At 48.1% G+C, this 13,900-nt stretch overlaps 1 protein-coding gene across 1 annotated transcript; it reads left to right on the top strand.

Moving 5' to 3' along the window:
- The first annotated feature begins 328 nt into the window (after positions 1-328).
- Positions 329-13,873, top strand: LOC114152031 (putative protein MSS51 homolog, mitochondrial). The gene is made up of 6 exons (XM_028029670.1): positions 329-675; positions 4,965-5,114; positions 6,252-6,376; positions 7,590-8,153; positions 13,083-13,176; positions 13,599-13,873. Exons 1-6 carry the CDS (start codon positions 518-520, stop codon positions 13,801-13,803), a joined length of 1,296 nt encoding a protein of 431 aa, XP_027885471.1. The 5' UTR covers positions 329-517; the 3' UTR covers positions 13,804-13,873.
- The last annotated feature ends 27 nt before the right edge of the window (positions 13,874-13,900 follow it).

Raw genomic sequence — 13,900 nt, 5'->3', positions numbered from 1 at the left:
TTTTTGTATTCTTTGAAATCTTGCGGTGGATTTTATCACCTAGATTCTCAGTGTACTTTTATTATTGCGGGGAAGATATGTAAACCTGGATGTTTAATTAATTATTTTAATTTATTATTTTGCTTAGTGAATTTTTAGCGAATTGATATTGACATCGTTTCAGTTGGTTGTTGCTGATGTTTCTGTTTTTTATTATTATTAGTTTTATTTTATTTGGTTATCATTGTTTTTGTCTTGTTTTGATCTGTTTTTAACTGTATGGCATTTTGGTATAAAATGAACATTTGGATTTAACTGAGCAATACTGACCTCTTGTGGAGAGAGAGAGTAGAGGCAGGAAAAGTTCACAGATCTGGTTCGAAACTTATGACCTCTGCAATGTTTTTATTATTACACAAATGAAGGTTGTTGTTGTTTAATGTTGATAATACAGTGGATGTTTTCTGTAAGATAAAGAAGTTAGCTGGTTGTGTTCATATCTTCCTCCTCTCTGTCAGACGGAGGGTTTTTTGTTCTCATGCAGTCTGGAACGGTCTGGCGCTGTCAGACGTTTCCAGAAGCCTGGGAGCAGGTGTTACATCTGCAGGCCGCTCATATATCAAGCCCAGCAGGAGATGCAGCTGAGCAGCGTCTGTTTTACTCCATTAGCAGCTTCAAAATGACGGAGACTCAGAGGTAAGCAGAGCATTTCAGCCATTTACTTCCTCTGCTCCATGTTTGCTTTGACTGACTGCATGGAGCAACATTTAAATGTGACCTGCAGGTCCTGGTAGATTGCTAAACCCGGCAGCAGAGTTTAGGTCTCTGATTTAGTTGATATTCAGATCATCACTCTAAACCTGCAGCATTTAAAAAGCCTTTAAATAAAATGGCATATCTATGAGTTTTTGCTACAAAATTTCTGAGATTAATCTAAAAATGTCTGAGTTTTCTTTTTAAGCAAATTTTCTACTTCTGAAAAGCAGATATTTTCTTGATTTGATTATAGATTTGTATAATTAATCAAATATTTTTTGAGTTTCTTTTTTTTCCTATTTGTTTTTTTAAATTTCTGAGATTAATCTCCAAACAGAGTTTTCTTCTATAGAAGTTTTGACTTTTCAAGCTCAGAAATTTCTTTATTTTTATTTAGGAAATTTCTGAGATTAATATAAAAATTTCAGATGCTTTTTAATAGAAAAATTTTCATTTTTCAAAGCTCAGAAATTACCACATTTTCTATAAAATTACTGTGATTAATCTTATATTTTCAGATGTTTTTTCTAGAAAATCTTTCACTCTTGAAACCCAGAAATGTCCAACATTTCTCCTACAAAATTTCTAAGAATAATATCAATAGATTTTTTCTGTTGAATATTTTACTTTTCAAGCTGAGAAATTTCTTTGTTTTTCTAAGAAATTTCTGAGATTAATCTAAAAAGTTCCATCCATCCATCCATCCATCCATCTTCTTCCGCTTATCCGAGGTCGGGTCGCGGGGATAGCAGCTTCAGAAGGGAGGCCCAGACTTCCCTCTCCCCAGCCACTTCTTCCAGCTCCTCCGGGGGAATCCCGAGGCGTTCCCAGGCCAGCCGAGAGACATAGTCCCTCCAGCGTGTCCTGGGTCTTCCCCGGGGCCTCCGCCCGGTGGGACGTGCCCGGAACACCTCACCAGGGAGGCGTCCAGGAGGCATCCTGACCAGATGCCCGAGCCACCTCAACTGGCTCCTCTCGATGTGAAGGAGCAGCGGCTCTACTCTGAGTCCCTCCCGGATGACTGAGCTTCTCACCCTATCTCTAAGGGAGAGCCCAGCCACCCTACGGAGAAAACCCATTTCGGCCGCTTGTATCCGCGATCTCGTTCTTTCGGTCATGACCCAAAGCTCATGACCATAGATGAGGGTGGGAACGTAGATCGACCGGTAAATCGAGAGCTTCGCTTTTTGGCTCAGCTCTCTCTTCACCACGACGGACCGGTACAGCGCCCGCTTGACAGCAGACGCTGCGCCAATCCGCCTGTCGATCTCCCGCTCCCTTCTTCCCCCATTCGTGAACAAGATCCCGAGATACTTAAACTCCTGCACTTGGGGCAGGACACCCCCCCTGACCCGTAGAAGGCACTCTACCCTTTTCCGGCTCAAGACCATGGCCTCGGATTTGGAGGCACTGATCCCCATCCCGGCCGCTTCACACTCGGCTGCGAACCGATCCAGCGAGAGCTGCAGATCACGATCTGATGAAGCCAAAAGGACCACATCGTCTGCAAAAAGCAGAGATGAGATCCTGAGGCCACCAAATCGGATCCCCTCAACACCTTGGCTGCGCCTAGAAATTCTGTCCATGAAAGTGATGAACAGAATCGGTGACAAAGGGCAGCCCTGGCGGAGTCCAACTCTCACCGGAAACGAGCCCGACTTACTGCCGGCAATGCGGACCAGACTCTGACACCGGTCATACAGGGACCTGACAGCCCGTATCAAAGGGCCCGGTACCCCATACTCCCGGAGAACCCCCCACAGGGCTCCCCGAGGGACACGGTCGAACGCCTTCTCCAAGTCCACAAAACACATGTAGACTGGTTGGGCGAACTCCCATGCACCCTCCAGGACCGTGCTGAGGGTGTAGAGCTGGTCCAGTGTTCCACGACCAGGACGAAAACCACACTGCTCTTCCTGAATCCGAGGTTCGACTGTCCGACGGACCCTCCTCTCCAGGACCCCTGAATAGACCTTGCCAGGGAGGCTTAAGAGTGTGACCCCTCTATAATTGGAGCACACCCTCCGGTCCCCCTTTTTGAACAGGGGGACCACCACCCCAGTCTGCCAATCCAGGGGAACTGCCCCCGATGTCCATGCGATATTGCAGAGTCGCGTCAACCAACACAACCCTACAACATCCAGAGCCTTAAGGAACTCCGGGCGGATCTCATCCACCCCCGGGGCCTTGCCACCGAGGAGCTTTTTAACCACCTCGGCGACCTCGCCCCCAGAGATTGGAGAGCCCAACCCAGAGTCCCCAGGCTCCGCTTCCTCAGTGGAAGGCATGTTGGTGGGATTGAGGAGGTCTTCGAAGTACTCTGCCCACCGGCCCACAACGTCCCGAGTAGAGGTCAGCAGCACACCATCCCCACTGTAAACAGTGTTGGTGCTGCACCGCTTCCCCCCCCTGAGACGCCGGATGGTGGACCAGAATCGCCTCGAAGCCGTGCGGAAGTCTTTCTCCATGGCCTCTCCAAACTCCTCCCACACCCGAGTTTTTGCCTCAGCAACCGCCCGAGCCGCATGCCGCTTCGCCCGCCGGTACCCATCAGCTGCTTCCGGAGTCCCACAGGCCAAAAAGGCTCGATAGGACTCCTTCTTCAGCCTGACGGCATCCCTCACCGAAGGTGTCCACCAACGGGTTCGAGGGTTGCCGCCGCGACAGGCACCGACAACCTTGCGGCCACAGCTCCGATCGGCCGCCTCGACAATGGAGGCACGGAACACGGTCCACTCAGACTCCATGTCCCCCACCTCCCCCGGGACGTGTTCGAAGTTTTGCCGGAGATGGGAGTTAAAGCTCCGTCTCACAGGGGATTCCGCCAGACGTTCCCAGCAGACCCTCACAACACGTTTGGGCCTGCCAGGTCTGACCGGCTTTCGCCCCCGCCACCGGAGCCAACTCACCACCAGGTAGTGGTCAGTGGACAGCTCCGCACCTCTCTTCACCCGAGTGTCCAAGACATACGGCCGCAGATCCGATGAAACGATGACAAAGTCGATCATCGAACTGCGGCCTAGGGTGTCCTGGTGCCAAGTGCACATATGGACACCCTTATGCTTGAACATGGTGTTCGTTATGGACAATCCATGGCGAGCACAGAAGTCCAGCAACAGAACACCGCTCGAGTTCAGGTCGGGCGGGCCGTTCCTCCCAACCACGCCCCTCCAGGTCTCACTGTCGTTGCCCACGTGAGCGTTGAAGTCCCCCAGCAGAACAAGGGAGTCCCCAGGAGGAGCACTCTCCAGTACCCCCTCTAAGGACTCCAAAAAGGGTGGGTAATCTGAACTGTCGTTCGGCCCGTAAGCACAAACGACAGTCAGAACCCGTCCCCCCACCCGTAGGCGGAGGGATGCTACCCTCTCGTTCACCGGGGTGAACCCCAACGTACAGGCGCCGAGATGGGGAGCAACAAGTATGCCCACTCCTGCCCGACGTCTCTCTCCCTGGGCAACTCCAGAGTGGAAGTATGTCCAGCCCCTCTCAAGGAGACTGGTTCCAGAACCAGAGCCATGCGTCGAGGTGAGACCGACTATTTCTAGCCGGAACCTCTCGACCTCACGCACTAGCTCTGGCTCCTTCCCCACCAGAGAGGTGACATTCCACGTCCCAAGAGCCAGTTTCTGCAACCGAGGATCGGACCGCCAGGGTCCCCTCCCTTGGCCGCCACCCATCACACAATGCACCCGACCCCTTTGGCCCCTCCCACGGGTGGTGGGCCCATGGGAGGGGGGGCCCATGTTTCCTCTTCGGGCTGAGCCCGGCCGGGCTCCATGGGTAAAAGCCCGGCCACCAGACGCTCGCCATCGTGCCCCCCCTCCAGGCCTGGCTCCAGAGTGGGGCCCCGGTGACCCGCGTCCGGGCGAGGGAACACCAAGTCCAATGTTTTTACTCATCATTGGGGTCTTCGGGCTGCACTTTGTCTGGTCCCTCACCTAGGACCTGTCTGCCTTGGGTGACCCTACCAGGGGCATGAAGCCCCAGACAGCATAGCTCCTAGGATCATTGGGGCACTCAAACCCCTCCACCACGATAAGGTGGCAGCCCATGGAGGAGTAATCTAAAAAGTTTTCTGAGATTTTTTGGCAGAAATTTTTAGGCCCTAAATATTCACACACCATTTATGACTGGGAGGTTTTAAAGCCATATCTTGATTTATTCACCAGTTGTTTTTTTTTTTTGGTGTGTTCCTTTATTCTCTTATTTTTTGTTTTTGTTTTCTCCAGCACCGTCCAGCAGGCCTCAGGTAAATCTCTGGCCTTCCGCTCGCAGAAGGAAATGTTTGAGAAAATGGAGGAATCTTTTCAAATCTGCGCGTTTTGTGAGAAACGACCTGAACAACTTTCAGAGTCGCAGAGTTTGAAGCGCTGTACCAGGTAAAATAAGAAGAGGACCCAGATTATGGGAATTATCTGAACAAACGAGGAAATCTGTCCCAGTGAATGAGAACGTCAGACTGAAGTCACATTATTGGTAATTCAATTAAAAAATCAAATGTAGTTTATAGATTCAGTTCATACTAAGGGATCCGTCCTGTAAATGTTGGATCTTGAAGCTCACACTCTTGAAATAGCTTTACTTCATAGTAGTACTTCAATAGTTTCTCCTTCCACTCAACTTTCCATCTACGTATGTGCTTGCATACATTGCTTCCAAATACTTTACATCTGAGTTTATGCCAAAGGGACATGGGGCAGGCGTCAGTGACCAGGACCCTTAAGACATTCTACGGAGCTCTGGTAGTGCCAAATAAATCTTGGTATATATTTAGGAGTTTTTAGTTCTCAGTAAAATGTGCCTTTATTTATTTATTCATTTATTTACATAGGACTCCCAAAAAAATACACTTTAATGGCAGTCAGATAGAGCAATTTATTATTGTTTTATTATAAGTGGATAAAAAAATAAACACAAGCAAGCAAAAAATAGACCTGCAAAAATATGTTTATTAAGTTTAGTAAGTGAAAACAAAGGAAGTTCCCAGTTTTGTAGATGGCACCAACCAGGTTTTTTTTTTTTTTTTGTTACTAAAACTTTTGTAATTTTGCTTTAATTTACTTCAGCTGCATCAATTTCTGGACAGATAATGTCCACAGGTGGATCTGTGGTAATAAGCTCACACTCACAGTATCACACAGTGTGATATTGTTGAGGTTTATTTATTGCTGAGGTCTAATTAAAAAAATTCTAGGAAGGAATAAAAAAACCCAAATTATTTCATTTTCCTTCCTCGTTTCCTGCTAAACTGCAGCAGCTCTTGTGATACTTAAACTTCTGATGGAGTGTTATCTTTATTTTAGTACAAGAATGATTGAAATACAGTTTCAATCATTTTAATTTAGGTATGTTATTGTAAACATATTCTTAAGAAATCACTGTGGGGAACATGAGGAAGAATTAAGTCCCTGAACTACATCACTCTATGTGCAATAAATCTATGTTATACATATATTTGATGGTATTATAATTCTCTGAGCTGCGTCTTTATGTCCTTTTGTCCATTCCTTGTCCAGGTGTCTAAATGTTTATTACTGCTGTAAAGACTGTCAGAAGGAGGATTGGTCCAAACACAAGACGTTCTGCCCCCAGCTGCGTTTAGCTGCGATTGACAGAGTTGTTGAATGGCTTCTGTTCAAAGGTAATAAATAGTTTGTGACAGAAACCATCTTTTCCAGTTAGCCAACCTTGTAAAAACCAGACTCTTGTCCTTTGCTATTAGCGTCGTCTATGGATTCTGCTAAAGTTTTATATTTTACCCAATCGATAACGTTTGTCTGAGTTATGTAGCGGTTCGATGTAAAGTAGCTTATTGGAAATTGGCTGCGCTGTAAACAACCTTCCTCCACTGCAAAGATAGAAGAGCCAATCAGAACAAGGTGGCTGTTAATGCTAACTCAGTATTTTTAAGTGCAGACTGAACAGCTTTGTTCACTTCCTCTGTTGCCATTTCTAAAAGTACAATTCTGAAACAACACAGAAAACCGACATGATCGTTTACAACTTCTTCTGTTTGCTGATTGGCCTGGTAGAAATTCTACCGGAGGAATCCAAGTGAATGGGAGAAAGTCCAGACTGGGCTGTGAAGCAGGTATTGCAAAGGCAGTGGCATAGTAGGGCCAGAGTAGAGAGGAAAAGAGGAGTAAATTTCCACCTAACAACTCAGAAATTTTGAGTTTAATCTCAGAAAATTTCTATTAAAAAAAAAGTATCAAAAGTCAAAAATGTTCACCTTTGAAACTGAGTTTTTCTAGCAAATTCTTTACTTTGAAAACTCAGAAATGTTCTTGTTTTTCTAGAAAATTTCTGAGGTTAATCTCAACTTTCTTCTGTTTTTTTTTTTTTAGCAAGTTATTGACTTTTCAGACTCAGGAATTTCCATGTTCTTTTGTAAAAAAAGAACCTGAGATGAATCTCAACATTTCTGTGTTTTCTAGCAAATTTTGAAACTCAGCAATTTCCTCGTTTTTTGTAGAACATTTTTGAGAATAATCTCAAAATAAAAAAAATTTTCTAGAATTTTTTGACTTGAAACTCAGAAATGTCACTGTTTTTTCTAAAAAAAAAAAAATCTGAGATTAATCTTAAATTTTATCAAATTTTTCCAGCAAATTTTTGATTTTGAAACTTTAGAAATTTCCAATTTTTAAAAAAAGAAAATATCCGATATTAATCTAACCCTTTCTCAGTTTTTTCTAGAAAATTTTTGACTGGTCAATCTGAGAAATTTCTTTGTTTTTTGTAGAACATTTCTGAGACGTTTCTCAGAAATTGTCTCGTCCTCTTTGTTTTTCTCTCTCTTTTCTTTTTCGTGTCCATGCTGACCTCATGGCGGTTCTCCTCTTGTCCACCAGGCGACCTTCCGTTCCCCACAGAGAAGTGGTCAAAGCCGGGGTCGGAGGTGAAGACTTGGGACGACTGGCTCTCCATGCAGGGCGATCTCTCATCCCGCCTCGACGCCGTCGTCAGTGGAGCCAACATGAAGGATTTATGGGCCGACGCCGGCCGGCCCCGACCCGGTGACGATGACCTGAAGCAGTCGCTCTGGAGGGTCTGCAGCGAGTTCTTCTCCAGGCCCCTGACCGTGGCCCTGGGCCTCAGGCTGTTTGGCCTCAGCCCGGCCTCCCGGCCGCTCACCGTCCATCTGGTGGGGGCGGGGCCCGGCGAGACGCTGGGGGCCAAGCTGAGCGACTACGACGAGCTGAACCACATGTTCCCTGGACACCAGGGCATCGAGGTGGTCCTGGTGGGGCCCGAGGTGGTGGACGGCCCCATCCTGAGGGCCCCTCTTCGAGCCTTCGGCCCCAAGCAGCTTGTCTACGTCAGCGCCTACAGGGGCCTCTACCACGACTTCTGGGAGGAGCTCGTGGAGAAAGAGGAGGCGGCCAAACCGGACCTGGTGGTTGGTTTTAATCCAGGTCAGAGCGATAATAAACTTATCAAGATCAACCACATATGTCAAACTCAAGGCCTAGGGGCCAAAATCTGGCCCGCCGTAGCTTTTTATGTGGCCCTTTAGACTCCAGATTACATCATCAAGTCCCTCCAGTTTTTCACAAATCAACCATTCCCTACATTTTTTCTGATTTTGCTGCACATTTCTCTCAAAATTGGTGAAAAACCTGTTTAAGTGACTGCTGCCTCAGATATACTTGATGTGAAATCAGTCCGTGGCTGATGCAGTCGCATTTAGCATCACACATTAGCACAAATATTGTAAAAAACAATCTTTACAAATATTTCTAAAGTAGAACCACAACATCTGTGATTTTGATTGAAAAACCAGTGATTATTTAATTATGAGAAACATTTGTTGAATGCTGAAACAAGCAGCTATTTATTAATATTTTAACAGTTTAATGGGTTTCTTTATTACATTCTGACACAACTGGCCCTTTAAGAACATTCAGATTTTTGATTTGGCCCAAAATGAAAATGTTAATATTGTTGTTTTGAGAACATTTTCCAGTAATATAATGGCATAATAATTTCTAGAAAACATTTTCAGAGATAAATAAACGTAACATTTTAATGAACATTTAACACTGGAACGGGAAGACATTTTAAATATCCAAAATAAATAAACAAAACAACAAATAACCAAATAAAATGAATTATGAAGTCTTTGTAAACAAAACTGTCCTTCAAAAACGTCTAGTTGAGACCAAATCACCAGACAGAAAACTTTCATCATCCAATTTGTGGTAAAAATAGAAAGAAATGAGAAAATACTAAATCTTGCAAATGGAAATTATTGAACTTGTTTTAATTTATCATCCAATTAATCGATTAATTACTTATTGTGACAATCCTAAGTGTGACAGCTGCGTTATACATTGGAACATAAATACAAAGTTTTCTCAGATATTCTCCACTTCAGTCTGAGTTTTCAGAAATCATTTTTACAGATTTTTTAAAATGTTTTTTTGTAGATAAAAGGTCAGAGTGTTTAAAAAAATAACTTGTTTTCCCCAGATACCCATCTGCAGTGGATTAGGCCTAAAATGTCTGATTAAATAATTTACAGTAATATAAATTATTTAACCATTTTTACATAAAACGTGAAAATAAATTTGTTTAGAAATAAGTGTATTTATTTCACTCTATCTTTGAAATAGATAGAGTGAAATAGATACATTTTTAGGGTGTTGCCTAAAATAAGCTGCACTCAGATTTAATTACTAATTATTATTTACTAATTATTTAGTGACTCCTCCATGGGCTGCCACCTTATCGTGGTGGAGGGGTTTGAGTGCCCCAATGATCCTAGGAGCTATGCTGTCTGGGGCTTCATGCCCCTGGTAGGGTCACCCAAGGCAGACAGGTCCTAGGTGAGGGACCAGACAAAGTGCAGCCCGAAGACCCCAATGATGAGTAAAAACATTGGACTTGGTGTTCCCTCGCCCGGACGCGGGTCACCGGGGCCCCACTCTTGAGCCAGGCCTGGAGGGGGGGCACGATGGCGAGCGTCTGGTGGCCGGGCTTTTACCCATGGAGCCCGGCCGGGCTCAGCCCGAAGAGGAAACATGGGCCCCCCCTCCCATGGGCCCACCACCCGTGGGAGGGGCCAAAGGGGTCGGGTGCATTGTGTGATGGGTGGCGGCCAAGGGAGGGGACCCTGGCGGTCCGATCCTCGGTTGCAGAAACTGGCTCTTGGGACGTGGAATGTCACCTCTCTGGTGGGGAAGGAGCCAGAGCTAGTGCGTGAGGTCGAGAGGTTCCGGCTAGAAATAGTCGGTCTCACCTCGACGCATGGCTCTGGTTCTGGAACCAGTCTCCTTGAGAGGGGCTGGACATACTTCCACTCTGGAGTTGCCCAGGGAGAGAGACGTCGGGCAGGAGTGGGCATACTTGTTGCTCCCCATCTCGGCGCCTGTACGTTGGGGTTCCCCCCGGTGAACGAGAGGGTAGGATCCCTCCGCCTACGGGTGGGGGGACGGGTTCTGACTGTCGTTTGTGCTTACGGGCCGAACGACAGTTCAGATTACCCACCCTTTTTGGAGTCCTTAGAGGGGGTACTGGAGAGTGCTCCTCCTGGGGACTCCCTTGTTCTGCTGGGGGACTTCAACGCTCACGTGGGCAACGACAGTGAGACCTGGAGGGGCGTGGTTGGGAGGAACGGCCCGCCCGACCTGAACTCGAGCGGTGTTCTGTTGCTGGACTTCTGTGCTCGCCATGGATTGTCCATAACGAACACCATGTTCAAGCATAAGGGTGTCCATATGTGCACTTGGCACCAGGACACCCTAGGCCGCAGTTCGATGATCGACTTTGTCATCGTTTCATCGGATCTGCGGCCGTATGTCTTGGACACTCGGGTGAAGAGAGGTGCGGAGCTGTCCACTGACCACTACCTGGTGGTGAGTTGGCTCCGGTGGTGGGGGCGAAAGCCGGTCAGACCTGGCAGGCCCAAACGTGTTGTGAGGGTCTGCTGGGAACGTCTGGCGGAATCCCCTGTGAGACGGAGCTTTAACTCCCATCTCCGGCAAAACTTCGAACACGTCCCGGGGGAGGTGGGGGACATGGAGTCTGAGTGGACCGTGTTCCGTGCCTCCATTGTCGAGGCGGCCGATCGGAGCTGTGGCCGCAAGGTTGTTGGTGCCTGTCGCGGCGGCAACCCTCGAACCCGTTGGTGGACACCTTCGGTGAGGGATGCCGTCAGGCTGAAGAAGGAGTCCTATCGGGCCTTTTTGGCCTGTGGGACTCCGGAAGCAGCTGATGGGTACCGGCGGGCGAAGCGGCATGCGGCTCGGGCGGTTGCTGAGGCAAAAACTCGGGCATGGGAGGAGTTTGGAGAGGCCATGGAGAAAGACTTCCGCACGGCTTCGAGGCGATTCTGGTCCGCCATCCGGCGTCTCAGGGGGGGGAAGCGGTGCAGCACAAACACTGTTTACAGTGGGGATGGTGTGCTGCTGACCTCTACTCGGGACGTTGTGGGTCGGTGGGCAGAGTACTTCGAAGACCTCCTCAATCCCACCAACATGCCTTCCACTGAGGAAGCGGAGCCTGGGGACTCTGGGTTGGGCTCTCCAATCTCTGGGGGCGAGGTCGCCGAGGTGGTTAAAAAGCTCCTCGGTGGCAAGGCCCCGGGGGTGGATGAGATCCGCCCGGAGTTCCTTAAGGCTCTGGATGTTGTAGGGCTGTGTTGGTTGACGCGACTCTGCAATATCGCATGGACATCGGGGGCAGTTCCCCTGGATTGGCAGACTGGGGTGGTGGTCCCCCTGTTCAAAAAGGGGGACCGGAGGGTGTGCTCCAATTATAGAGGGGTCACACTCTTAAGCCTCCCTGGCAAGGTCTATTCAGGGGTCCTGGAGAGGAGGGTCCGTCGGACAGTCGAACCTCGGATTCAGGAAGAGCAGTGTGGTTTTCGTCCTGGTCGTGGAACACTGGACCAGCTCTACACCCTCGGCAGGGTCCTGGAGGGTGCATGGGAGTTCGCCCAACCAGTCTACATGTGTTTTGTGGACTTGGAGAAGGCGTTCGACCGTGTCCCTCGGGGAGCCTTGTGGGGGGTTCTCCGGGAGTATGGGGTACCGGGCCCTTTGATACGGGCTGTCAGGTCCCTGTATGACCGGTGTCAGAGTCTGGTCCGCATTGCCGGCAGTAAGTCGGGCTCGTTTCCGGTGAGAGTTGGACTCCGCCAGGGCTGCCCTTTGTCACCGATTCTGTTCATCACTTTTATGGACAGAATTTCTAGGCGCAGCCAAGGTGTTGAGGGGATCCGATTTGGTGGCCTCAGGATCTCATCTCTGCTTTTTGCAGACGATGTGGTCCTTTTGGCTTCATCGGATCGTGATCTGCAGCTCTCGCTGGAGCGGTTCGCAGCCGAGTGTGAAGCGGCCGGGATGGGGATCAGTGCCTCCAAATCCGAGGCCATGGTCTTGAGCCGGAAAAGGGTAGAGTGCCTTCTCCGGGTCAGGGGGGGTGTCCTGCCCCAAGTGGAGGAGTTTAAGTATCTCGGGATCTTGTTCACGAATGGGGGAAGAAGGGAGCGGGAGATCGACAGGCGGATTGGCGCAGCGTCTACTGTCAAGCGGGCGCTGTACCGGTCCGTCGTGGTGAAGAGAGAGCTGAGCCAAAAAGCGAAGCTCTCGATTTACCGGTCGATCTACGTTCCCACCCTCATCTATGGTCATGAGCTTTGGGTCATGACCGAAAGAACGAGATCGCGGATACAAGCGGCCGAAATGGGTTTTCTCCGTAGGGTGGCTGGGCTCTCCCTTAGAGATAGGGTGAGAAGCTCAGTCATCCGGGAGGGACTCAGAGTAGAGCCGCTGCTCCTTCACATCGAGAGGAGCCAGTTGAGGTGGCTTGGGCATCTGGTCAGGATGCCTCCTGGACGCCTCCCTGGTGAGGTGTTCCGGGCACGTCCCACCGGGAGGAGGCCCCGGGGAAGACCCAGGACACGCTGGAGAGACTATGTCTCTAGGCTGGCCTGGGAACGCCTCGGGATTCCCCCGGAAGAGCTGGAAGAAGTGGCTGGGGAGAGGGAAGTCTGGGCCTCCCTTCTGAAGCTGCTACCCCCGCGACCCGACCTCGGATAAGCGGAAGAAGATGGATGGATGGATGGATATTTAGTGAAGCCAGTTGATTGCCCTGGATTTTATTTAGGGTAACAGAGTAAGAGGAGATGACTATGAATGAGACCGCATGTAAATTGTTTTTATGACATTTTATGTTTGAATTGCCTTGCTGCTGAAATGTGCTTTACAAATAAACTTGATTGATTTTTAAAAAATATTTTAAAACCATCAAACGTTTGTGTTTGTGTTGGTCTATTTTGACAAAACGGTAGGAAGCTGAATTTTGTGTGTTTTAAAGCCGTTTTCCTTGATTCCTCCCAGGTTTCGATGCCAGTCAGGGTTTGGACCACGGCTGGCTTCCAACTCTCCTGCTCCTCCGCGATTATGAGATTCCCTCCATGTTCACCACGCTGACGTAAGTTTCACTCATTTGGAGCCTTAAACACCAGAATTTCCTCTGGAAATACAGAAATTGGATGCAGCTAAATAAATATGTAATAAAACTATAATTGTTTTGTTTACTTGCTACATTCAGTTGCTCTAAACTTTGTAGATGAACATTAGAAATGACAAAAGTTCATTTTACTAAACAAATAAAAATGCAGTTTTAGTCTAAAAATGTAGTTAGAAATCCCACGAAGGAGCCAATAATGATCCAATGATAATTTAATTCGGGGGTGTCCAAAGTGCGGTCCGGGGGCCATTTGTGGCCCTCTGAACAATTTTGGGCGGCCCAAATTCACATTTTATGCAGTTCTGTTTCCTGTAGAAGTCTTTATTTTGATTCAAAAAGTAGTCTACCGTTTTGTCCCAGCTGCTGCTCTGTCCTCTCTGCAGTGAGACAGATATGACCTACTCTCTGCAAATCCTGCTGGAGCTGGAGATGGACATGAAGGGAAGTGGAGCGAACCCGTTTGCCTCTCTGAAGCCAGAAGTTGTCGGTTCAACGCCCAACAAGCCTCCTGTCTTCTGCAACTCGCACTACTTCAGCTTTCAGGGTTTACTGGAAACAGCGGAGCTGGAGGAGCCAGAGTCGGCCTGAAGGGGGCGCCAGTGGAAAATGTTTGTCATTTCATTTTTATAAATAAAGGGTTATTATGTAATAATTATAACCAGGCTTTTAATAACAGAAACACTTG

Source organism: Xiphophorus couchianus, chromosome 2 (genome assembly GCF_001444195.1).
Source record: "Xiphophorus couchianus chromosome 2, X_couchianus-1.0, whole genome shotgun sequence".
Lineage (NCBI taxonomy): Eukaryota > Metazoa > Chordata > Actinopteri > Cyprinodontiformes > Poeciliidae > Xiphophorus > Xiphophorus couchianus.
Note: the sequence above shows the minus strand (reverse complement) of the source record. Positions and strands in the feature narration are given on the sequence as shown.

Bases quoted from the DNA above. Each gene is read 5' to 3' on its own strand.
- LOC114152031 (XM_028029670.1), top strand. From the start codon at position 518: ATGCAGTCTGGAACGGTCTGGCGCTGTCAGACGTTTCCAGAAGCCTGG. The intron at 676-4,964 runs GTAAGCAGAGCA...TGTTTTCTCCAG, and splicing joins AAAATGACGGAGACTCAGAG to CACCGTCCAGCAGGCCTCAG. The intron at 6,377-7,589 runs GTAATAAATAGT...CTTGTCCACCAG, and splicing joins TGAATGGCTTCTGTTCAAAG to GCGACCTTCCGTTCCCCACA.